General features: G+C 35.6%; 1 protein-coding gene and 2 long non-coding RNA genes across 51 annotated transcripts in view; 2 read left to right on the top strand and 1 right to left on the bottom strand.

Annotated features, from left to right (window-relative positions):
* grip1 (glutamate receptor interacting protein 1) overlaps positions 1 to 27,662 on the top strand; it is a 359,454-nt gene that overhangs the window by 187,602 nt on the left and 144,190 nt on the right. For 15 of the 48 annotated variants that reach the window (XM_087246974.1, XM_087246972.1, XM_087246968.1 and 12 more), the window contains exon 1: positions 17,499 to 17,833. The exons of the other annotated variants lie outside the window; for them this stretch is intronic. In XM_087246974.1, coding sequence (XP_087103100.1) covers positions 17,779 to 17,833 — 55 coding nt within the window. In that variant the 5' untranslated portion in view covers positions 17,499 to 17,778. Of the gene's footprint in view, positions 1 to 17,498; positions 17,834 to 27,662 lie in introns of those variants that run through there. 48 annotated transcript variants of the gene reach the window in all.
* On the bottom strand, positions 7,476 to 27,244 carry LOC103910424 (uncharacterized). 2 transcript variants are annotated; one of them, XR_015482904.1, is made up of 3 exons: positions 26,989 to 27,207; positions 26,719 to 26,874; positions 7,476 to 8,477 (listed from the first exon to the last, which is right to left on the bottom strand). It is a non-coding gene; the product is annotated as an uncharacterized LOC103910424 (long non-coding RNA). The 2 variants fall into 2 exon arrangements; XR_015482905.1 differs by lacking the exon at positions 7,476 to 8,477 and adding an exon at positions 22,695 to 24,967 and having other exon boundaries at positions 26,989 to 27,244.
* Positions 18,595 to 23,127, top strand: LOC147844664 (uncharacterized). Its single transcript, XR_015482912.1, has 2 exons — positions 18,595 to 21,302; positions 21,448 to 23,127. It is a non-coding gene; the product is annotated as an uncharacterized LOC147844664 (long non-coding RNA).

The following is a 27,662-nucleotide window of genomic DNA, read 5'->3' as shown; positions in this document are numbered from 1 at the left end:
GAAAGTAGTCTGACCAAAGGACATATACTGTCGCATTTTGGGTGTTAAATTTTTTTTAAGTGGTTTAAGTTCCTTTAAAGAAATGCAGTCAAGTGCAATGGTGACACATTTCAAATTTATTTATTTTTTGTTGCTGCTTGCAGTTTGCTGTTGAACTGCAGATTCATTTGTCAAGCCACTGGAATATGGAGTTTGCAGCAACGTAGTGTGATGTTTTTCAGAGCGAATTGAGATTTGGTGTGGAAAAGCATGTGGAGTTGGGTTTGATTTTATCCATGGGGAATTGATTGGATCAGCTGCTGATTGTGGAGGGTTTCTCTCCTGGATCTGGAGTTTTGAGGAGACATTTTGACCTGTGCAATCATGGCAGATCAAGGTCAAGTTCATCTCAAGAATATCTCCATATCCTAATTCTTGTGTTTTCTTGTTTCTTCCAAATATACTCTTATTGACCACCGTTGGAAATCCAATTCTTTTTATAAAAGGCCAATATGTCCACTGTGCTTGCTTTTCCCCCTTAACCGCACAGCCAGAATTATTAATGGAATGGCCAGGAATAAAACATTGGCCTATTAAATAAAATACAAAGCCAAGAACCAGACCAAAAAATTAAGAATGACCCTTGTTATTTTTGATAAACAGTTAAAGATTTTAGTGAGAGTTTGGAAATAATGTATCACTTGCTAGTGTTATTTCAGTGCTACTTCTATAATGTATGTTATATTCCTATCTTCAAATGACAATGGAAGATTCCAAAGCCTAGGAGAAACCATGTGATTGAGAAACCATCAGACATAGTTGACCATTTGATGAGTGTAGAGATCTTAATGGTTGATGTAAACTCATCCATACATTCATTTTCATTCGGCTCAGTCTCTTATTTATCAGGAGTCGCCACAGCAGATTGAGCCGCCAACTATTCCATGCAGCGGATGCCCTTCCAGCTGCAACCCAGTACTGGAAAGCAACAATACACTTTCTGTTACACACACATACACTAGGGCCAATTTAGTTTATCCAATTCAATAAACGTGAGGAGAACATGCAAAGTCTACACAGAAATTCCAACTGACCCAGCCGAGGCTCGAACCAGTGACCTTCTTGCTGTGAGGCGACTGAGCCACCATGCCGTATTGTTGTAAACTACATTTCAGAAATACTGTTTACTCTGTTGTTGAGTCATAGAGAGCATTGGAGGCATTTAAAACGCTCTGTTTGATACTGTATCACATTTTTAACCAGCGTCAATACAGCCAATACAGGAGTAAAATGCTCTTATTTTTGGCCCCAGTTCAAATCCTGCTGTAGCAGCTGAGCTGTGGAGCAGGTGCAGGAGTGAAAGGCAGAAAGTGAATAGTTTGACTTTAACATCAGTCAAGTGCATCATGAAACTCTCTGCTCGGACCAGTGAACAGTGTCAGAAAACCATTTGTAAATGCTCTCGCTTTGCTTAAAGGGTTCTGAGAAATGATCCTAGAAGCTGAGAGCAGGTGTGTGCAGGATAAAACAGCAGTACCGCATTGGCTGATGTGCAGCGACCAAATGTTGCCAGGATTGTTATCGGCATAGATGTTCAAGACTACAGTACGCCAATCTATTGAACTATACACAAAACAGAAACACACACACAGAAACATCCGTATGCCCTCTGGCTGGCCTTGCTCCTGATTAAATGCAGATATGCTGATAGCCGAGCAGAGTGTTCTGTAATAACACTGACGAAGATTGATGACTCTTGTCTGTCATTCCTTTATTATGGCCCTGCTGGTCTCTGAGACCAGCAGTGCTTTTACTGCAAGCCCACTTTGACTGGGTGATATTTAATATTAACAATCAAAGGCTTGGATTCATTTATATGCAATAACGTTAGCTATTATATTAAAATAAGCAGTTTTTAACATATATTTTCCAAAAGACCAATGTGTGTATGTGCTAAAATAAAAGTAGTAGTAGTAGTAGTAGTAGTAGTAGTAGTAGTAGTAGTAGTAGTAGTAGTAGTAGTAGTAATAATAATAATAATAATAATAATAATAATAATAATAACAAAAGTTTTAATAATATAATTAATATTTTATTGTATACTAATTTAAGTAATGTTGTTTTAATTGAATATTTGTGTTTCGTAATGTATATTGTTCACATTTAGTTTATTGATAATAATAATATTGCAAAAAATTATTTAAAATATTATTACATATTTTATTATATCCCATAATCATCATTTTTTTATGTATCTATGTTTTCTGAGGTTTAAGAAACACATAATCTTTTTTCAATGATTTTTATTCAGATTTCACTTAATAATATTGAAAACTATTACAACGTAATGTCAAAAGTAATAAATCTATTATACATAAATAGGTTTATATATGTTATTCAATTGTTCATATAATTTTTGCAGTAAAATATTACAAATCAGAGAAAAAAAAAATTTTCTCTTAAGATATAGTTTATAATGTCATTTATTCCTGCAATGTCAGCCTCTATGCATGTAACTTTTTATCAGTATATTAAAAATGATTATTTGTGCGTTCACAAGTGTATACATTTTTTCTCTGTATATATAATTTACATTATATACAATTTTCCATGCTGTACTACCTTTTTTAGTTTTATTATTTTGTGGTGATTGTTTCTTAACTTTTTAACAAATATTTTATCCATAGTTTAAATAATTTGAGTTTCTCACATACAGTCTGGATCACTTGTAAAAGCAAACCTGGTAAAATGGCTCCCTCTGCTGGTCATCATCAGCTCTACGTCAGTCTCATCTGATGATTTACGGCCTTCCTCTTCCTCTATTAAAATGTCAGCAGCACATCCATTTACTGCAGTGAACTTCACATCATTAAGAGCTTGATTGATCAAAGTCAACAGTGGCCTGTTTAATTGTGCCTGACCCTGATGTTGACTCCGCCTCTCTCTCATTCTCTCTCTTTTTATCTCGTCATCTCTCTCTCTCTCATTCTGTGTGTTACTGCATTGGTTCATTGTGTTCTGCTCTTATATTCAGGAATCATTCTAGGTCAACTGACCTAAGTGTTTAGATTAGCAGCGGTCAACTGTGATGTGGGAAAAGGGTCAATGCACTACCTAGTGCATTAACAGTTATGTGTGTGTGTGTGTGTGTGTGTGTGTGTGTGTGTGTGTGTGTGTGTGTGTGTGTGTGTGTGTGTGTGTTTGCTGAGTCAGAGCAAGTCATTATACTGTGCTCATCCTCCATCAAAATCCATATGGTTTTACTGACATATTAAGAAACCCTATGGAGAAATCATTCATATTCATAATATTCATGAGCTACTCTGCATATTGTTTCCCTGTGCACTGCTTGTTCAAAATGCATCCACAGTATTCAGCTCAACACACACACACACACACATACATACATACACATAAACCCAGACAACGTATTGAGCAAAACCATTTTTTTTTTTTTTGTTGCATCTGTATTATTTTAGCTATATAGCCAAAAAAAAACATGGTATGGGGTAGCATTATAGATTGTATGGCAAAATAATTATAATGTTAAGTAAAGATCATGTTTCATGAAGACATTTTGTTAATTTCCTAGTGTAAGTATATCAAAACAAAAGATCGGGGATGTTCATTGCAAAGAACTTAATTTGTTCAATTTTAAAGGTGATTCTTCTCAATATATTATATTTCTGAACCCCCAGATTCCAGATTTTCAAAAAGTTGCATGTAACATTGTACTACTTTAACAATCAATGAAATTAAGCACAGGCAAATGGCTTTCAGATTATGTAGGCATTTGAATTTTCAAAAATCAACACTTACTTGTGGTCCAGGGGCCTGTTGCACCAGCAGTGAGTAAGTTCTAACTCTACTTTCCAGCTAAATATTTACGGCAGCTTCTCCCCATGTTTTACGGTAGAAAAGAGATAATAATCGAGGAGCTTGCAATGACAATGAAGAAAGATCTCTCTCTAATCACTGCCTTATTTTTCTCCCAAACCTCTTGAGTTTAATTTTTTATCAATAATCAATTAAAACGAGAATGTCTTTTAATGTTTTGATAACTTTATGTGTATTTTGTTGGCATTAATGGCTCGCGATGCAGGTGTGTGCATCATCTGTGACTGACTGTAATGTACTATAATAATGTCATTTGTTGTTTCATTTTTATATAGGAGATTCAAGTATAGTGCAGAATTCTAAAGCAGTTTAACAATTTAAATGCTTTTTATTGGATGCTACGTCATTCAATGTGAATACACAGGTCTTTACAAAGAGCTTATGACCTACAAACTACGGTTTGCCTTAAGATCATGTGGTGCAACCGAAGTAAGAATAAATCCAGCTACTAAGTCTTAAGTGTGGACTTTGTTTTCTAGTTTAAGAAAGAACTTGTGCAACTGATGCAACCCTACCCAGTGTCACACAAACACACAAACACAAAAATAGTTCCAATTCTGATCATTAACCAGAGAGATTATTTCTGATGTTTTTATTGACAAACTTAAATATATTTTGTAAATATAAACTAAATTTACATTTGATGACTCCAACACACTTTAAAAAAGTTGATAAATAGGCAAAATAATACTGAAAAGAAAGTTTTACTTTACTTTATAAAGCACAATACAGCAATAGTTGTTCCAAATCTAAATTTAATATGAAGGATGAAAAAAAAATCAACAACATATGATTCATAAAACATGAACCGTACAGAGAAACATGTCTTATAATAAATATTTATACCTTTTATATATTTATATATTAACCCCCCATAATAAGCAGATGAACGTTCTCATACATTGCTGAATGTTCTTCATTCATTTATTTTCATTTGGTTGAGTCTCTATTTCAAAGGTCGCCACAGTGGAGTGAACCGCCAACTATTCCAGCATTTGTTTTACAGCCACAACCCAGTACTGGGAAACACCCATACACACTCATTCACACACACATTCATACACTACGGCCAATTTAACTTATTCAATTCACCTATAGCACATGTCGTTGAACTATAGGGTAAACAGGAGCACCCGGAGGAAACCCACACCAACTTGTGGAAAACATGCAAACTCCACACAGAAATGTCAACTGGCTCAGCCAAGACCCAAACCAGCAACCTTCATGCTGTGAGGTGACTGTACTAACCACTGAGCCACCATGCTGCCCCATTCTTGATTTTATTGCAGAAAAACCATCCCAGCTTGTACAAGTATATGTAAGGGTTCGTTTTCAACCTCCTGGTGACATTTTTGAGATCAGCTCTTTTTGACACCTACTGCACTATTTTCAGTCAATCCACCTTCACATGCTCACATTTGCAAGCTCTGATCGTCTCCACCTACATTTTCTGTGCACTTTGTTGCCCTCTAGTGGAGGAAAGCGATGTTTAATGGTGTACATAATGGCTTTTGGTCAATTAGTTGTTATTTTAGGATGGGAGAAGTTCGATTAGAGAGGCGCAGAGGTTGTGGGACTGTTGTCCTGGGTCAGAAACAGAAGTGCAAGCAGAATGCGACGGCTGCTGCATGGCTGGGCTGGGGGCCCGCATGCATGGAGACCCTGTTACACTGATCAGACTCCAGAGGAGGAGGAAAAAGCAGGTGGAGGACAGGAAATGATCAGCCAAGGTGAGAACAAAGCTGAAGGGAAAATGGCATTCCTGTTATTTGATGTTCTAGTTTTGTAGAGGAATTTCTGGAAGACTAACAGGCAAGCAGAAATGGGCAAAGGTGTGAATTCATGTATAATTATTATTGTTTGGCAGCACATTTACACAGAGTGGTGTGTACGGCTATTTATCCTCAGTTGAAATTAAAATAAATGATTGTCTCTATGTGCAAAGATTTTGATTGTTCGTTCATTTATTAATTCATTCTATTTGTGCAATTCATCAGATTTGAACAAATAAATAATTGTCCTGTGATTATTAATTATTATTTTGCATATATACTTCATTAGATAAATTTGATAGGAATAAAATACTACCTTAAAATGATTTTTCAATCTTATTTTATTTTATTAATATTTTATGTTTTTACATTTAACTTCATCAGATTAATTGACATTAATAAACTCTGCTTATTTAGCATTTTTGACAGCATTTACACTGTGATAATATTTGCATTAGCAAACACAATGATATTATTTATTAATAATAATGGTCAAATCAGTTTTGAGTGACATTATAAAGAGATAATCGCTAATTCACTATTAACTAGTTGCTTATAAACATTTATATTACTAAACATAATACCTGCATATATTGTATAAAGCACATATTACTGACCTATTCTAGATCAGTGGTTCCCAAACTTTTCAACCCACGACCCCCAAAATAACAAGGCCAATGTTTCAAGACCCCCAATATCCTCTGAGGAGCTTATAAATAAAATCTTGCACACAATGGCTTACACATACCAATAGGCCATAGTGTATTCATCATTTAATTTTGAAGAATGCCACTTGCAGACCATCCTGTTCAGTTTTGGCCTGCATTTATTTTTGATGCACGCGAGTGCCGTAAAGGTGTCAGAAGGTTTAACCTGGTGCCATAAAATGAATATGCTGTGTCTTTAATATAATATAATCATCCCAGGGGTCGCAAATAAATTGAAAGGCTGATGGCTTCTTATTTGCATGTTGTTTTTTATGTAACTATTAGCTACCTTTTTCTTCCGTAGGTTATGTTTAAAGATGGTAATTGTAATAGTTTATTAAAATGAAAAATGAACGATTTTTGTGACCACTGTCCCGCAACCCCTACTTTAGGAACCACTGATCAAGATCTCTTAACCCTAAATCATACTTAAACATAGATACTACATTACTATTTTATTTTCAGTACATTTTTTTCAATCAATTTGATTCATCTTTATTTCTATAGTGCCTTTACAATATAGATTGTGTCAAAGCAGCTTAACATAGAAGTTATAGTAAATTGAAACTGTCAGTCCAGTTTTCAGAGTTAAAGTTCAGTCGTATTTTCAAAATTGTCAAATCACAAATTTTAAGCAATTTTACACATGTATCATGCTTTTATGATAGTTATAATTTAAATTTGATTATAACCAATACTTAAAGTACGTCGTAAGGTCAAGGTCAACTTTCTTTATATAGCAAACAACATGAATGTGATAAATTAAACAAATAAATTGAGAGACAGGACAATATATGCTACAATTAAATAAAAAAAATAAAAAATAAATGTAAAAATATGTATAGTCATGAGTCTTAAAATAAGTAACAAACTAATTTATAGTATTTATAGTAATATTTACAGAGAAGTTTTGACAGATTTTTTTTTAAAAACACTTAATGTAGATGAAGCTCTAATTCGTAAAGGTAATGTGTTCCAAAGGTTTGGAGCTTAGATTGAAAAAGCTCTGTCTCCTTTTGATTTCAAGTGGGATTTATGAACAATTAGCAAGAGCTGACCAGAGGACCTGAGGGATAAAATCCGTATTCGTTAGATGAAATAAAGTGCAATCAGACGTGTTCTCTTGTCTAAAGTGTGATTTTATTCTTTTCATGCAAAGTAAATAATTTCAATACTAAATATTTTATTTTTATGAAAGCATTTTTTCAAAAACTTAATGATCATGGAACTTTCCAAAGTTGCTTTCAAAATCCACTGGGATGAAAGATCTGGCCTGCTGCTTCTGCAAGTGTCTGTGGGTGTTTTTTTTCCAGTGTGAGGGAAAGTCTGCTCCAGCAAACAGCATGTGTTTGATGTGGCCTTCAAAGAGAGAGACGGAGAGATGCTGGAAGATCCTTTGTTAACTCTTTCTGTGGGCTTCCTGGCCGGAAACTGATCCGCGTTTGTTTGAGAGATCACCGTCATCAGTGTTTCATCATGCTTGATGCTCAATCTCCCAGAAACAATGAAACTGATTGCGTGTGACTGGATTGAAGGTTTCATTTGGCTCTCTAGTGTAGCGACACTCAACGCTCTTGTGTTTTAAATCCCCATCAGTCTGTGTTTCCCCGCCGCTCTTTCATCTGGAAAAAAGGCACTTTAATCTTGTTTGATGGCGATGCTTGGATAGACCTATTAATCGCTTGAGTTGCACCTTGGCTGGAAGACGAGCCCGTCTGACAGGGACATCTGTGAGATTTTTGGTCTTTCAAAATAATATTTCCAGCCCACTTATGTTGTAAACCATATCTGCGCTGAACCGTCCGTCTGATCTGAGCCTGTTTGTTTTTTTTTCTTGGCATCTGTCCTGAGTTGCAAATGTTCCTGATGGAAGATTTCCGCTCAAGGCCAAATGCTTTTCTCTTTGGGATATAAGGTGAGGTTGGCATCACAATCCATAAAAAGTGTCCAATCATGTCCTCCCAGAGATGCCAGGGCTTATTTTTTTATTTCTTCTTCTTCTGCCAGTCTTTCAGTAATGGTATGCCTTTTTTAAGAGGCGTTTGGGGAAGTCTGATAACTGCTGAGCTGATTAGCCAATGTCACGCTGGTGTTTGTGAAACTTCCCAAGCTCCTCCATCTGCTGGAAATGATAGAAATGAAATGTTATGAGAGGATATTATGGGAGTCTTGCCATGTTGTATAATTTTAAGTGCCCCGGTTCATGGTGATGCTGTATGTTTATTGGTAAGACGTGATGTTTTTTTTTTCTTCCCTAGTTCATCTTTCTTTGCCTGTGCTGTTTTATAAGCTAAAAGCAGACCGCTGATTATCATCTTTTTTGTTTGTTAGTTCATAAAGTGCACAGGACTTTTGGTCAAACCAAGTAAACATTTTTTCTGCACCATCCATGAGTTGCACAGATAATTGCAGTCAACCCGTTTGTTTGTTTTTTCTTTTAGTGTGTGGGGGTGCATGCTAGTGTGTTTGTAATGCAGTTGCATCATGATTTAAAGTTATAGTTTACCCAAAATTAATTCGGTCATCAATTACTCACCCTTGTTCTGTTGAACACAAAAGAAAAGAAGATATTTTAACGAATGTTGGAAACCTGTAACCATTGACTTTCCTAACACATGTCGGTTTATCTTACCATGGATGCCATTGGTTACAGGTTTCCAACATTTTTCAAAATAGCTGTTGTGTTTAACAGAGGATTAAGAAAAAAAAAGGATCAAACTTGGAACAAGTCAAGAATAAGAAAATGATGACAGAATTTTTATTTTAGGGTGAGCTATCTTTAAACTTAACCGTATATAATGATGATTGTATATAAGGACAATCTATGACTATATCTTTAGTGCAAATATGTATTTGTAATAGTTTTCTTTGTATTAATGCACAAAGGTATGATAATAATACAGATGTAATATAGAGTGTTGTTACAATTTGCTGAAATGCTGGGTTATTTTAATCCAGTACTGGGTCAAATAAGGATAAACCCATATGTTGTGTAAAAACTCATTTAAATTTATATTAGTAAATTTACCCAACTTTGGGTCAAATATAGATGTATTTTTTCCAATTGAGTTTAAATGACACTTTTTAACCCAACAGATAGGTTTATCTGTATGTAGCGTGTAATAATTAATAATAAGTATAATTATTATTGTTGCACTTAAAGAAATGCTGGGTTATTTAAACCCAAATTGGGTAAAATATGGACTAACCCCCATACATTGGGTTAAATTCGCTCCTATTAGTTTAATAAAAAAAAAAAAAAACTGCAGTTAGTTTAGTCCATATTACACCCAGAAATGGGTAGAAATACCCCAGCATTTTTTAGAGTGTGTTGTTAGTGTTACACTGCTTCGCCCCTAAATGCTATTATTTTAATATGTTCATCAATTACTTTATTATTGTTGTTGCAGCAATAACCACAATTATTATTATTATTATTATTATTATTATTCGATTTGTGATAAAATTTTATGATTAATATTTTAATTCTAAGTATCTATTTATTTGCTAAATATGTTACTGAGATGGTAAAAGTGCCTCATCTTCATCGCACTATATGACGCAAAACCAGCACATATTGGCCAGACCTTTAATTTGCTTCCATTAGACTGAATCAATATAGAGCTTTGAGAGAGAGAGAAAGAGAGAGAGAGAGAGAGAGAGAGAGAGGAGATGGCCCTGTGTGTGTTTTCATTTTCCTATGTCTTAATATGCTGATTAACCAAACATTAAAATACTAAACATTAAATTTAAAATAAATGGTAAAATTACATTTGAATAATAATACAATTGCTGGCCACTAAAATGGCAGTCAAACTCAGTTTATTATTTCAAGGGGTTTCAAATCAAAGAGGAATGGAAATAGTTTTATAAATTGTATATGAGCTTAATCAACGATTGCTTAATATATTAGACATGTTCCGTGCTTTAATATTTAACTTTAAACATTTCATGAAATTACTTTTTAATCTGCTCTTCAGTGCCATGGTTTTGAACTGTAAGTGGGTGGACATATGATACAATATTCTCTAATTAAGCTGATAGAAATGCCAGCGCTTCAGTACTTCAATATTAAATCAAGCACAATTACACTTTCATTGACTACAATTGAAAAAAGACCATGCTGAATTTAGTTTGTATGAACACTGATCCCAAAAATCTGTAATATTGAAGACAAGAAAAATATTAACAGCTCTAATTAATCTTAATTTTCAATATATTCTCGAAGCTAATTATTTCTTTTGGTATCTTTTGCAGTAAAAACTGTATGAATCATCATGTATGCCTCTAAATATGTTTATTTTTTAACACAGTAGTACACATTGCAAGTTAACAGTGATGTTTATTTACACCAATAGCCGCAGTTTTCTGTCCAGTCATGAGGGATGATGTGCAAACGGTTTATGTGGGCTGAAAGAAATGATAGTTATATATTTGATTTATTGAGGCCACGTTATATAAGGACTCAGTTGTGATGCATTTAAAGTGACAGTTCACTCTTTGTTCATCCTCCACTTGTCACAAACCTTGTTTGAGTATCCATATTCATTTGAACACAGAAGATGATATTGGAGTAATAAACTTGGAAACCAGTAGCCATCAACTTCCATTGTATTTTTTTATACTAATCCCAATGGAAGTTCTCCTGTTCGAGTCTCGGGTGGGTCAGTTGGCATTTCTGTGTGGAGTTTGCATGTTCTGTGGGAAACCGCAGCACCTGGAGGAAACAGTCCAAAGACATGCGCTATAGGTGAATTGGGTGAGCTAAATTCTCTGTAGTGTATGTGTGTGAATGAATGTGTATGGGTGTTTCCTATTAATGGGTTGCAGCTGGAAGGGCATCCGCTGTGTAAAACATATGCTGGATAAGTTGCTGGTTCATTCCGCTGTGGCCCAGATTAATAAAGGAATGGATCCAAAAGAAGTAAGTGTAAATTGTTAAGACGTTTTCTTTTTTGGTGAATTTTCCCTTTAATGCATCATAACCCTTAAAGGGATAGTTTACTCAAAAATAAAAATTTAAACACAAAAAAAAGTTACTTCAAAACATTTTATAAACCTGCAATGCTTTAGAATTCAGCTTTCATCTTTTTCAATTAGCAGAAGAAAGAAACTGATAATGGTATGGAACCATTGAGTGTGAGTAAATAGTGAGCACATTTTCATCTCCTATCAATAAAACCAGATTCCCCACTCATTTAAGACGTGCATTTCAGTGTCAGAAGTTAAACAAATAATAAGCTCTTACCTGCCAACACTCCCATTTTTCCCTTATTTCAGACACACTGAACAAATGTTGGCAGGTAATCAACACTCTTTTCTTGGCGATTCATTGTGCTCACCTCTAGAGGCTGCTAATGTTCCACAAAACAGAAATCCGCTTTCCTCGCCATTTCAGCACCAGTGCTGCTGGACAGCTCCCGCCATTGTCCCGCTGCTCTTTATAGACTGAAGGCTTTTAACTGCTCATGTATAATACCTCGCGCTTTGTTCTTTGTGTACAACATGTTCCCGTTCCGACATGTTCTCGTCTAATACACGGTGCTTCAATCTGACATGGTCTGTTTAATGTCAACCTCAAGATATACAGCCTTCACGATAATGACAGCAAATTGCCTTATGGCTTTTTTTCTTGTAATAGTTGTTCACATTCTCTCAAATAATTGTCATTTTTCTACTGAAGAGCCGTTATGAGATTCCTGCTCCTCCAAGACGTACATTTCAGTATGTCAGAAGTGGAAAAATAATCAAGTCTTTGATGAGGCGAGCAGTCGGAGGGATGTTTTGAACTGTATTTTCCATCTGTCCAACATAAACGCTCTCAGCATCTAATGGTGAATTTTGCCAGGACTCCCTGCCAGGCGTCAGGGTTAGGTCTAATAACAGACCGGTGTGTCATGTTTACGTTCATCCTTTCACATTGGCTCACACCCATTACTTGCGTTCATGGCCATGCAAATGTTAACGCGAAGATGAAGCCCTTATGGAGCCGTTTGCGCTTCGTGTCATGCAGCTGTCACCTTCAGAGCTGTTATGAGAAAGCAGAAAGTGTCCTGCTGCTTTGATTGCCATTCCTGCCACGCTCTTCCCTGGGAAAATTGATTGCGCCATCCCGGGAGACGAACAAGAGACTTGATTCCTGTTATTTAGGGATGTTTCGCAAACATGTGGTCGCTGTAATTGAGATTGAGATGGTCATCGTTGAGCTTGAGGATATTCCTGATTTCTCCATGAGCTTAAAGATGAAATATATATTGAATGCAGGCATATATAAACATTTGTTTGCATAGTATGAAATTTGTATATTTTCACATATATATAGCTTATATATAGAAAATTATTTTACACTTAAATATTTTTTAAATAGATATTTTGATATAAATATTTTTTTATATAAAAATTACATAAAAATAAACGTAGGTACATTTGATTATAGACAATTCATACATGTATTAACTGTTATATTTTTTACACTTGCGATGAATTAAAATTACACCTAATTTAAAATTAATTATTAATATATGTTCTATATTTATGGTATATAATATTTTATTGAAGGCAGTTAACTGTATTTTTATATTTTATATAATATATATTAAATGCAGCTTTCAATTTTAATATATATATATATATATATATATATATATATATATATATATATATATATATATATATATATATATATATATATTTATTTATTTATTTATTTATTTATTTATATATATATATATATAATTATACATACACACACACATATATACATATACATATATATATACATATATATATATATATATATATATATATATATATATATATATATATATATATATTTATTTATTTATTTATTTATTTATATATATATATATATATATATATATTTTTTTTTTAAACAATCTTATGCATTTATGTATGTATTTGCAATGTTTATATATTAAATATATGAAACTAAAATTTAGCAGTTAAAATGCATACATTTATATCCAGTATATTAAAAAATAATTTTTTATTTTTATTATAAAAATACTTTAAAACTTACTTCTCGAGTCATTTCATAGAGTCTTCAAACATATTCCTCGTTGATTAAATATTATATGCAAATGTGCATCCCAAGCAGAGAACATTCGTCTTGTGGGTTTCTCACGCGGGATGCATAAATTACAGCTCGCATGCATGGAGTATTTTGGGTTGGAGTCGAGCTGGATTTAAAGTTTTATTCGTCTCTGAATTTTTTAATTTAAAAGTTAATTTTTAATCTTCAGCCACAGCGAAAACGTCAGTGATTTACTCGGTTTGTTTCTCTTTCTGGGCCATATTCTTTAAATATGAGCACATAGAGGCCTCATATATGTGGCACTGGTGGGTCTTAAACAGTGGGAGAGTGTTTCAGCTCACTGACATCTCCATAAAATTTGCACAGAGCTGACAACACACTCTCAGATGCAGAGCGCTTCCTCTGAGTCTTCAAACAGTGCGCTCATCAAATTAACCACATAACAGACAGGCTTTGCCATGCTTTGCCCATGTTCAAAAATATTTTTGCTGAGCTTAAACCACCATTCTTATAATGTTGAAAATTTATTTATTATTTACAGTTCTTTTAAATTTTTAAATAAATGAACATTTTTTGTGTGTGTTGGAAATGGCATGAATATTTGTTTTGGGTATAAATACTGTAACTGAGTAGTGGATCTGCATTTAGAGGGAAAAAATGTTAAGTGTTGTCAGTTGTAAGAGCACTGTAAAAAAACAAAAACAAAGTTGACTTAACTTTGAACCCAATTTCTTCACTTGACTTGATTTAAATTGAGTAAATTCAAAAATGTCCTGATGTTTATTGCACTAAAATTTTGCTTTGTGTCAACTTTTATTTTACAGTGAGTATTCTTTCCTTTTAAGACTAGATAAAGACTTTTTAGAGTTTAATCTTCACTTATTTTGGAGATTTCGAAGAGAAAATGTGGAAGTTCAGAACGTTGTGGTTAGCCCTTTCTCGGGTAAGGAACTAATAGTAGCTACGTCGACATTGTTGATATTGATTACTATATATAACACTATTTTTTAAGTCATAAATGTTTAGATGGTTTGTAATAACACTCCAGGATTTTTTCCCATAAGTCCTCTTCATGTGGTTTCAGAACGTGCAAAAGATATAGCCCTTTTTACAGTAATTAGCTTTAATCAGGTGAACTGCCTTACTTTCACTATAAAATTCTGAGTACAACATTCATATATTAATTTTTCTTGGGCTTAGTCTCTATTTCATTACAGTGGAATGAATCGCCAACTTATCCAGCAAATTTTTTACGCAGCAGATGCCCTTCCAGCAGCACCCATACACTCTCGCATTCACACACACTCATACACTACAAATTTAATTTATCCAGTTCACCTATAGCACATGTCTTTGGACTGTAGGGAAAACCGGAGCACCTGGAGGAAACCCACACTAACATGGGGAGAACATGCAAACTCCAATTGGTTCAGGCGAGACTTGAACCAATTACCTTTTTGCTGTGAGGCAACAGTGCTAACCACTGAGCCACCATGCCGCCTTGAATACAACATTGCACTGTCAATTTTTACTGTTAAATCCTGTAAAGTTATGCCAATGTAATTCATTCATTTTTTCTGCTTAGTCCCTTTATTAATCCGAGGTCACCACAGTGGAATGAACCGCCAACTTATCCAGCACATGTCTTGCCAACGGGTGCCCTTCCAGCTGCAACCCATCTCTGGGAAACTGCTAACGTAATATACTGTCAAAAATTACAGTAACATGTTGTGAAATTCTGTGATTTGTTTACAGTGTAGAGAAACCAAAATAAAGCTGTTAACACCTTAAGAATGAGCACCTTTATGCATTTTATTATCTTGTTTTCCAGTTCTGAGATCAGTCTCTTTTTTAATTTGACCAATCCATAGGTTACTTATAAAAACAACAAACTTTATTAAAGTATTAAGTTTGATCTGCAATAATTAACAATATTCTGCTCTCTCTAACTTATTCAAGTTCAATTGAAAGAAGAAGAAAAGCAAAGTGGTTTTATCTCATTGGTTAGTTTGTTCTTGAGTTTCAATTGCCTTTAACCCTTTAAGGTGCACTTCTTGAAAATAATTTTTTTGGCCCACATGTTGTATTAATAATATGCCGGCACAACTCTGATAAATGGTAATAAACAATTAAAATAATAATGATAACCTATGAATAAAAGATCAACCATGTGGTTATGATGTCTGTTAAAAAGTTAAATTAAGTAAAAAAACATCATTCAGTTTTGTGGAAATGTGTCTTGATTATATTGCGCTACACTAATGATCTATATATATTGTTTGAGTTAACCATGCATGGCATCCAATAATGCATCTCTCATCTTGACATAGTGACAGTCCAGAGCATTATTTATCCAAGTGCACAGACTAATCCCTGCATGTGTGTAATCTGATCACTATGCATAATCCAAGCAGCAAACCTCATCCCTCTCTTCAGGAACATTGATCCACTCGTCTGGACTGTCAGCCTGGACGTTTGACAAAATTAAAATGTAGAGAATAGAAAAAAAAATCAAGGGGGGATGACGAGAGAGAGATTAGACCCTTTTTGGCTTTTATCTGACTCTTCTTACAAGCATCAGGGGAGGATCAGAATATGGTGGCGATGACCTTAATACTTTCATTCACGCTAAACACACATTCGGGCATTTTCCAGACACAGAGTCAGGCCCCTTTAATACCCGGCCCCTTGTTGTCGTCAGGGTTATCATGCCTCTGAATGTCTGATAATGCCAAGAGATACTGCCATTAACCTAAATGTGTGGTTTAAATGCACTGCTGCCCTGTAAATTATCCAAGTCCATTTTTGATACCAATATGACTGGCATTATGCAAATTTAAGGAGTAAATAAACAGAATCTATTGGCTAATTAACAGTTCCGAAATGTGTATTTGAAGGTGCGAGAGAATCTTGTTGTCGGATGTGCAGAAATTAGTTCTTGTCTTCGTTTGAAGTGGCAAAAAATAATGTGATTTGGTATTTTAGTGTCCATAATGATAATTATTCTGCTCTCGACTTTGGGGGAATTGATAGCTCTTAATTGCGCTCTTATGTAAGGTTAACTTTGATTTTTTTCTTTTCAGCTCAAATAAGCATCTGCATAATAAGAGAAAAGCAGATGATAACATCCCTCTATCCCAAATGGTTATATAATTGGTTTATGAAAATTATATATGGTGTTATATATAATATAATATAATATAATATAATATAATATAATATAATATAATATAATATAATATAATATAATAGCATTTTTTGACCTGAAACAGTGCAATGTTATATATTAAAGCAAGCTGTTTTTATTTATTTATTTATTTATTTATTTATTTATTTATTTATTTATTTATTTATCGTTTGTTTGTTTCATTATTTTATGATAAAAAAATCATAACCATACAGAACTCTTTCTATCCATCTTACCACTTGGTGACCACATATATTAATTTAGCAACAGCATAGCAACACCATAGCAATCTCCCGGACCAAGAATTACATTTGCATTCGCATATGTACATGTAGTTGTTGATGTAGATGCATTTTAAGATGATGCTTGTTTAAACCCAATGTTTAAAGGAGCTATGAGGATGATAATAATGATGATGGTGATGATGTCCTCGATTTTTAAGATTGGCAGTGGGTTCGCTCTGTAATGTCTAGTGAATGATTTATTCATTCATTCATTAATAATAATAATAATAATAATAATAATAATAATAATAATAATAATAATATAATTTTATCGACGTTTATTGACATTCCATTGCCAAACAAAACATCTATTTTTAAACAAGCACAGAAAATGACTGAAAGAGGCCGGGTCTTTTCCAGTAATTCCACATCTAATCTTCAAGCAATTCGACATCTAATTACTCTGATTGCGAATTTATGTTAATGAATCGATTGAATCTAAACTGCGCTCATAAGGATAATAAGTCCAGCGGCACACAATACGTCTTAATGGAAAAGTTCATATCTGACACCTTTTGCAAATAATAGCTATTTTAACGACGGTGCAGTCAGTGGTCTCCTGCTGTGCTCAGGTACAACAGCTACTCCTGAATACACCAAGCATGCAACTTTAAAAGCCCATTCAGATCAGACCGAGTCTCAGATGAGACGCATCAGCCGCGCTCTGCGTGCTCCTGTGTCGCGCGCGCTTTCCTTGGATTTTATATATGTGGAAAAATATGATTTGCGGTTTTAAAGCACGGATTTAAGCGTTGCGGGCACGTAGTGCATGACTCGAGCTCTGCACCGCGTACGGACACTGCCTTTCTCCGGTGGGACGCGGCGCCTCTGCTTGCTATGTATGTGCGCGGAATTGCTTGCACCGGAGCCCTTGGATGAGCACTTCGGCTGAGCTAGTATGATAGCCGTCTCCTTCAAATGCCGATGCCAGATACTGCGGAGAGTGAACAAAGGTACGGTCTCGGTGGTTTTCATCCTTCCCTATGGCTAATGCTGCCCTCCCCGTTATGCGAGCGCGTTCTTGAATGATCTACGGACGTTTACGCAGGGCATTTAGACGCAGAGCGGGGTCACCGGACCTGATGGAGCACAACGGATGGTCATCAAACCGCGTGTCTTTGTTTTGAAATGTTCTCGCATGAAGCCTGGAGCCAAAAAAGACGCACTGGAGCATCTCTCACCCGCCCCCGTTTGATTAATATTTAACAGCGGTGAGCTGTAGTTTGGTGGACTGCTTAGTGCACTTGTAAGGGAACAGAACATGCTGCGTTTTTTAAAGAAGCAATAAGAATATGCCTGACAGCTTCTCCCCTGTTAATTATTTACCTGAAGGCACAGTGCTTCGTGCTGGGGTTTGGGATTACGGTTTGTCTGTTGATTGTGGTAAACAGGCTGGATGTCAGCAGGGTTTGTTTTAAGCATCTCTAGAGCAAACTTAACTGAATCATGATGAGTTGCGTGTCATGTTGCATTTTGACTGGTGGGCTTCTTTGTAAGCTGTTCGGTGACTATAAATAGTGAGAGGACTGCTAGACTGATGAATTATTTTTGTGCGTTTTCCCTTGACTAGTAATGGTTTGTGTGACTTAGCCAGCTTGGCAATGCTTAAGAGATGTGAAATGGTGGAGTTGTCATAAATACTGCAAGTTATCCTCCCCCAGGGGAAAACTCTTGACCTCAATAAGATGAGTAAATACCCAGTTGGCTGTGTGTAAAAAAAAAAGAAGCATGTTGGCCAGAATGAAGATCCCTTTCATCCCTGCACAAATCAGTTTTTAACTGGATGGTTGAGGGTTCTGCGTGTGCTTGTTTCTAGGCTTTAAGGTATCTGGTGTAAACTTGTATCTGCAGATGTTCGCATCTGATTTCCCCTGACACGCTATTGATGCTGTTGTGTGTCTGTCCTATAGTTTCCCCTATAGATCTTGCCTCCTGGGGTTTGTTAAATCTACAGCGTGGTTGAATGTGTCCCAAATTCCACTTTTTTTTCCTTTCTATGACACAGATCTGGTGGATCATGGCATGAACGTTCACAAATCTCAACAAACCTGGTACGCTCTCAAATAGTGTATGTGTATTGTGTGTTTTGCTATTATTATTATTCTTGACAGCCTGTAGGAGTTCAAGTTAGGTGATTTAATCCATCTTTGTGGCCAATAGAAGATCAATAAGTGACAGTGCTTCCCTTATAGTTGAATTTAAAGTAGAGTTTATTGCATTTATTTACAACTTAGATTTATTATTTATGTGCTGAACTTATGTTTTTAAAACTGCTGAACTGTTGCAGTGTTCAGACACATTTAGCATGCTCAGAGGCCAGCTTGAACATGGCTTAATACTGTACATTGTTGCATTCATAAAACCTTTAATGCATACATTTAGCTAAATGTATCTTAATATGTAATTTTACACATTCCCTGCGTTTGAATTTAATGTGGCTGGAAAATACAGACTTGAGAATTCACAATATATTAGTTATGATATTAAAAAATTTGATGAATATATCAGAATATGCTGTTTTATGCGAAAGGTCAGGCTACTTTAGCTTGCAGTATGAATGTAGCTTTTCATTCGGACTCCCTTTCTCTCTCTATGTGCGTGTGTGTGTGTGTGTGGATTTATAATCTTAGGTAGACTCATTTTACTCATGATGAGTCAGCGAGTCGTCACTTATAGATGAAGCGAGAGTGTATGAGGAATAATTTATTCAGGCAGGTGATGTAAGCTAATGGACACTGATGTTGGGGTTTCAGTAGGCTGATGGCTGCAGAACACAAAAGGTTTAAGCAATGTGTAATGCTAATTACATCAGAAATGTCCTAATATTTCTTTGTCTGGTGATATCAGGGGATGTTTTGCAACAGTGAGAAGCATTAAAGGTGAACGATAGCAAAAGATAGTCACATAAAAGGGTTCATTTGGGCTAATGACAAGCTGACAATGACTAAACGTATAATTGGGTACATGTGAATACCTTGGCCATGTTGTTGAGAGGATGCTGTTTCCACTTTGCATGTGCTTCTAAAAGATTAGATTGATACAGTTAAAATTAAGTATATGTTACTGCCCAGCAAGCATGTTTGATGATTAATAGATGTCTGATAGACATCTAAACATAGTCGTCTTAGCTAAAACAAGGCTAAATTTGGGTTGTCAGTGTAAGTCTAATAGACGTCTAACAATAGGCCAAAACTAGACAAGTCATCAAATAAACAGAAATGAATGACTACACATATAAAGTCTGTCTATTTGATGACTAGTCTAGTCTTTGGCTTTTCTTAGATGTCTATCACTGACAGCCCAACTTTAGCCTTGTTTCAGCCAAGCTGTCTACGTTTAGATGTCTATTAGACGTCTATTAAACACAAAATTGTTTGCTGGATGCACAAATCAATCTGTTTACAGGCTGAGGAAGAGATTCAAATTATACGGTGCACTGAAAGAAACAACTTAGATTTAGTGTAGTCAAATCTAATTAATTGACTTTCCTAATTTTTAAATTGTAATAATACATGTCAAGGATAACTAGAATTTAAGTACATGTTTAGTATTAACACATTTACTTCATGTAATAAATTAAATGAGTGGAACGAGTTAAATATTAATATTTATTTACTCTGAATATTTAAATATTTTCTAATCGTCGCAAACCTAGTAATATTAAGTAAGTTTTAGTAATGAATATGTCGCAATGGATAGTTCCCAGCATGCTTTGCAAGTGATTGAATTAAAAGAAAAGTATTTTGAAAAGCAATCTTAGAAGTTTAAATAAGAGAAAGACTTAAGAGTTTGTTCATCATTAGTTTGTAGGTTAAGAAGAGCTTTGAGTATGTCTTTTAGTTTTAAGGTTTCCACCTTGCAGAAGACCAGCACTCATGCTTTGGGTCTTGGCATTTTTATTATCAGCATTAATGTTTGACGCTTCACTCAGACAATCATAGCTGTGCTAACCCTAGCGCTGACATCAGTAAGCATTTATAAAGTAAATTTGCTCTTGCTAAATAAATTAGCTTAAAATAAAGTGAAATAACACATTTCAAGTGGAAATGTTTGTCTTAATTAAATCAAGTTGCACCAAATGTATTTGTAACTAAAACGATTTATTTAAATCGATAAAAGCAGGTTTCTTCTGCTAAAACAAGAAAATGACATTACTTGGTTCATTTAAATAAATAAAGACTCAAAAGCAAAGATAATCAATGAACTTTTACTTAATGTTTAACCTAAGACTCCTAAATAATTAAGTAAATTTTACATAGTATTGACAAGTTAATTATACATGATATAAGATTGTAAGTAATTCTTTATCTTAAATCTTTAAATAAATCTTAAGAGTTAGTTATTTTTTTAGTGTAATGATATTTGATTTCTAACATATACTGTAATTGGTCAACAGAACCCAACAGACTGACCAATCAGCAAGTTCATTCATTCATTCATTTTCGTGTCGGCTTAGTCCCTTTATTAATCGGGGTCGCCACAGCGGAATGAACCACCAACTTATCCAGCAAGTTTTTACGCAGCGGATGCCTTTCCAGCTGCAACCCATCTCTGGGAAACCAATCAGCAAGTTAAAAAAATTAAATATTAAAGCATTTGTTGACCTTTTTTAGATGTGAACCTATAAGAGGCGACCTCTTAAACAAAAATTGGAAATCAAAACAGCATATTAGGGAAGTATTCACTGAAAGTTCCCTCTTTTAACAGTGCTGAATAATGTAGATGATCTCTACCATACTGAAAAAGCAGCTTCCTTTATTTTACCAGTGTCCATTGCAGCCCTTGTTGCTGATGAATTGTCATCTCATTTGAGATCAGATGTTCCAGGCCTTAGCCGTGCGGCGCATTTGTCTTTGTACTGGCATTTATTGTGCCATGGCCTGTCGGTTTTATATCTCTGTTACACATTTGCAGGCATTCAGTCAGAAAATGAAAAAGAGGCCCAAAGTGTTGGCTGCTGCTGCTCCTTATATTCACGAAATAAAGAGAACGTGCATAAAAACCCTTAAATTAAATCGAAGATGATTTTTGGCGACTTGAAAGATGGGACACTGCTGTTGATTTGAAATTAATTTATTCCATTTTTTTCCCTCCACCAACTGGAAAAAGCATGCCTACCTTCACCTCTGCAGGTGTTCTGTGAGCCGTGCCAATTATATTTTAGTTGCATGTATGGTAATGAGTCAAGCCATCCGCACTGCCACTCACAACTGTACTGCTTTCCTTAGGAGACAAGGTGGGCAGAAAGATCTGGCTGTATCTTGGATGTTCTAGTCACGGGGTGAAAAAAAGCGTCTGTTTGTTTTGTTGATTGTATATTTGTGCTTGTGTGGGAGTTTGTGTGCTTATAGGTTTGCTTGTGTTTGTTTTAGCTTGTGTTCGCATCCAGGTTTGTGTGTCTGTTCCTGGCAGCTGTTTTTTTAGCTGTGTCACACTGTTCCTACTGTAATAATTGGTATGCTAATCGCTCCTGACTCTGATAAGGGACATTTTCCATTTCCTTTCTTCAGCAGTCAGTGGTGGGTGCACTGTAACCCTGCTGCACTGAGCTCTGTGGCTCTGGCCACCTGCTTTCTTACTGAAAAACAATTTAGAGCTCAGATTGTAGAACTGCATTAAGGAAACCAGCTGATAAGCTCTGAATCACACCAGATAGAAAGATAAAACACCTACTGAGGATAAAAATATGTGTATGGCTCAAAATATTTGTATTGTACAATGTGATCTTAAAAAGGTGCATCATTATATTAATGAATAGACACTAGAATTCAACTGAAAAAATAATTGACTCCAAAAGTGTGCAATTTATTGTTTATATCAGTATTTTTTAATGCAAGAATGCATTAAATGGATCTCTAAAACATGTATGTTACATTTTTTTAGGGGCCAAGCACTGTATCGCTATTGTATCGCTTCTGGTTCTGATCACACTGTCTGATCTTCAACAAATTTGGACTCTCTAACTCAAACTCTGTAGCGCCACAACTTATCCAGAGTTTCACTTTTGTTTATCTTTATAACTTTTGAACCAAATGGGGTACAAAATTCTGGACCTGACATTGACCTAACTACCTCAGTTTGCACCACCTTCTGGGTAAAATTGACAAACAATTCAATTTTATCAATAGGAATCATACATAATTTCTCAAATAACTTTTGAATTGTTTTGTCTATTGTAATGGAACTGGTCTTGCAGAATCCAGGGTGTCTGCAGGGTCTTAAAAAGTATTGAAAGTGAATAAACCAATTAGGAGAAAATTAAAACCCTTAAAAGGGATTAAACCATCTTAATCACATTTTTACAAGGTCTTAAATTTTGTTCAAGCATTGTCCAAAGTGTTTATGCAAAGAAGCATGAATATATTTATATTCGTCCTAATATTAACAACGGTGTGCTTGATGCATGCGATTGGTTCGGGCCAGGGTGTGTCAGCCTAGCTTCTCTGTCCAGGTGATGTGACGTAATTTTTCGACAAACACGAGAAGGTGATTTGACGCTCATCACATGTAGCGAAACCATAGAGCGTAACAGATGGTAAAATGGGAAAATTTAAGTTTGCAAACTCCTGGTTGGAGAAAGACGAGTTTAAACAGTAGCTGAATCCTGTCGCTGAAAACAACCGCAGAATTTATTCTTTCAAGCTTTGTTTCTTCTGAGCTTATCCGAGTTCTGTTGCATGGTTGTGCTCTGTTTATTTATTTAACTACAACTATTGATTAACAACTGTTTATTAAGTTAAAGGTCTGATACTGATTAGAACTTGCGATGAGGTTTTAAAATAGTCAGAGAAGATCTTTAAAAAGGTATTGAAATTACTTTTAGGATACCTGCATGTACCCTAGATTCCTTGTATCGTACAGAGAACATTGATGTAACTTATTCCCTAATTGAGTCGCCATCCTGTCCATCATCTCGAATTAGTTTGAAAATCTGTTGTTTTGAACTCTGCATAGATCATCAGCCCAATTTCCACTTAATTTGGCTCAGACCATTCTACCAAAAAGCTAAAGAATTTTCCAGTTGCTCTGTAGCTTGTTAATAATGTGGCCACTGGGCCGCTTGGTCCTGATAAATGCTGCTTGCAGCTTTATTTTCAAATATATGTTGTTCTTTTGGACAGTGTGTTTATTAAAGAATCCTGAAAACAAATGTGCCACAGTTTACATAAATATTAAGTGGTTAATAGATAGATGATTGGACTAATGGCTGCTTGCAGTGGCAGACTGACTGAAAGTTTGTTTTCACCGAGAGGATTTCTGCCTAATTGGGTAGAAGAAATAAAAACACCGTTACAGTGCATGTCGTTGATTGTTGTTCGAAGATATTATCCAAACAAATATTCCCCTTATAGTCAGTTCAACCATACAATTGGACCTTAAATGGTACACTATAAACAGCTGTGATATACCAGCTGTTTTGCGGCTCAAAATGTGCTTTATGTAAATGTCCCCTAATAAGCATCTTAAGATGCTAGATGGACTAGTTGTTGATCCAGCTGAACATACTGCATTATTATTATTATTATGAATTTTCTCACATCTCTAGGATTCATCCACAGAAATTGCAGCTGCGCGGTGCAGACATATGAGCTTCACACCTTTCTCTTGTTCCATTCACACGTCGGAGGAGCTATCATGGCTTCAGAAGAGTTCACGGAGCTCCAAGCTCTTTCGCCAGGGCTGGAGTTTCAAAAGAAATCTGTCAGGTGTTCATTTTTTTTTTCCGGAGATGAGAGATGCTGTGTTCACCGCATCTGGCTCTTATTCATTCTGCTGGCACACGTCTGTCCTGATCTCCAGCGCTTTCACTTTGAACAGCCTCCATCAATCCTTTTACGTTTGCTTGACAGCTGGATTTAGTGCCAGGATGAGGAGGTGGTGCTGGAGGTGCTGCTTTGGCTGTCTTGCGTAATGGCGAATGTTTTGAAAACTGTAAAACCTAGAGGTATTATGGCTTGACAGCTCCCAATGAGAATCCTATATTTAAATATGGCATATAGAATGGAGGATTGGAGAACAGCGCTCATTAAGTGTGAAGTTCACAGTCATGATGTGTCAACTTTTAGCCTTTGAGACCAGTTAAACGCCTGTCAGGGGAAACAAGTACACTAATTAAGTTGATTCACACCTTTTGTGAAAAGAAAATATGATGGGTTTGTGCCCATTCAAAACCTGTCGGACCAATGCAATGGGCCATGCCAAGCTGTTGCAGTGGAGTGTTATTAGGTTATTCTAGGGGTACTTTTGTCTAAGTTTTATTTTCTTGCTATGTCAAACTGACATTAATTCTCAATAGGATTTCTATTTAAAGCTTGATTATGAAAATAGTTCAATATCAGTGCCATTTCACATGAAGCACTGCAAATGATGCAATGAGTCCTCCTATGCTTTCAACATTCTGTCTGTGTTCACACTAAACACACTAGAAACAATGTTTTATAAGTTCTACATACAGACCCATTACATTATTTATAGTTGTTAAAGGTAGGCGAACATTTCTATGGACAAAAATAAGGGATGCACAGAAGGGCATTTTTAACGTTGTTGAATTTTGGGCTGAAGGAGTAAAATGGCTGAAAATATGAGTCAAAAAACGCTATGCTATCCAACAGTGTTCAGCGCAGTTTAAAGTAGCTTTCACACCAGATGCAGAAAGTGCTTCACTGTGCTATAAAACCCATTCATTTCAATGGCTTGTGTTGCACAAGTACACTCTCCAATAGCGCTTCTTTGCTGTCATAGCTGGTAAAATGATGCCTCTATGGTTGTTTAGTGGTTATTTCATTAGTTTTTTATGTAATAAAAATTATTAAGTTAAATTGAAAAAGTCTTACTAAATCACATTATAGTATTTAATAAAATGATAAAAGAGTAATGAAAAAGATTTTCAGTTTTAGCTTTTGGCCAAGTGCATCCATAGTTTCAGTCTAGAAATTTCCTTTTGGTGCATCCCTAATAACAAATTAACAAATAGCACTCGTGTGATATCAGTAGCAGTTGTATTTTACATATAGCCACAATACTTTATTTATAGTTTTAACGGTAGGTAAACATGTCTATAGACACAAATAAGGGATGCATAGAATGATATTTTCAATTTTGTTTAGTTTTTGCCTGAAAGAGAAAAATGACTGAAAATATGAGTCAAAAAACGCTATGCTATCCAGCAGTATTCAGCGCCGTGTGAAGTGGCTCTCAGACTGGATGCAGAAAGTGCTTCGCTGCACTATAAAACCTATTCATTTCAATGACTTGTTGCACAAGGGCAGTTAACCCTAGTCACAAATAAACAACTAGCACACATAACACAAATAGCACTCCTGTCATATCAGTAACAGTTGGATTCTGAAGTTTCGCACTTAGTGCACTTAAGTCGTCTCTTACCTCAGCAAAACAGACTGCAGAAGGTTAAAGTAAATAATTTCTGTCAGCAATATCAGCTCTGTGACGTTACCTTCCAAGCACAGGCCGATGAAGTGTCAGGGCTTTGGGTCGTTCCACTGATATGTGAGGCGATCAAGGCGACTGGAGCCTCTCAGACTCCATTGCGTTTTCAATCAGCCCTGTCTCTTTTTTTTCTTCAGCAGAATAACCTTTGTGCCATGAGAAAGTCTGTTATTGGGAATGGACTGTATTCTGTTGCTTTGCAGCCCCTCTGTAATGTCCCCCAGAGGATAGGAATGTCACAGAGTTTTTTAAAGGTTAAGTGTACTGATTTTTATTTATTTTTTAAAAGGGGACAGATAAGTATCCCTCAACCTCAGCTTCGACTGGCTTTAAATATCACCTCTCATACAACATAATAATGTGAAGCAATACTCTTAAATGGCAGTCCTACCTCAGCTGTCTCTTCTCCCAGGCCCAATTAAGTAATTTCCATCCCTGTGTCCAACTTTTGGCAGGAAGTGACGGCCTCCAGCTGGTCTTCAATCCCGTTGCAGTTTTGAATAGCCAATAGAAACAGTCTGTTCTACTATTATGATGTTCGTCAAACCTAGAGAGAAATCACAGCCAATTTAGCCAGTATCTATTCACCCTATAAACAGGCGTTCGTGCACACAAACAAGCAGTGTTGATTCAGAACAGAAGCCTTCATTAGCCTCATTACATGCTAGGGTAGCTTTGCTTTTGCCTGTGTCAGCGGCTCAGCGTGTGTCCTCGAGCGCTGCTGTGTGTGTGCGTGTAGCTCATTTCCCCAAATTCATGTAGTGACCCAGAGCTCGGTCTTCTGGCTTGCTTAATCTTGCAGTGTCAGCGCTGTTATTCGACAGGTTGTGTTACGGGATGCGTGTCTTCTGATTGGTTAAGCTGCCTGCAGGGTGTCATCATCTGCTTCCGTATGGCTGGGTAGTAAAGCTGGAACCTGCGCAGAGCGTCATGCAACCCCAAATAGCACAACAAACCCAAACAGCCGGTGTGAATAAAGTCAGTTTTTTCAGGACGTTTAATAGAAACATTGGCAACACATCAAACGGTGCATCTGGAGAACACTTGTCTTAGAACAAATGCAGCAATCGTTGTTCACGTTTACCATATATATTTATCAAAGGCTGTATGAATTGTGGAAAAATATTAGGTAACACTTTAGTTTAAGTACCAATTATTATTATTATTATTAACTAGTAGCTTGTTACCTTCCTATGATTATAATTTTGACTGTTTATTAGTGGTTTTAAAGTACATATTCTGCACGATTGTATTCCATATTTCATATCCTACCTAATGCCTAAAATAACTGCTACATTAATAACTATTTAGGGGCACCTGTTTGGACAGAACTGT

This window comes from Danio rerio, chromosome 4 (assembly GCF_052040795.2).
Source record: "Danio rerio strain M-AB ecotype USA chromosome 4, GRCz13ab, whole genome shotgun sequence".
Classification (NCBI taxonomy): domain Eukaryota; kingdom Metazoa; phylum Chordata; class Actinopteri; order Cypriniformes; family Danionidae; genus Danio; species Danio rerio.
This window is presented reverse-complemented; position numbering and strand designations above follow the sequence as displayed.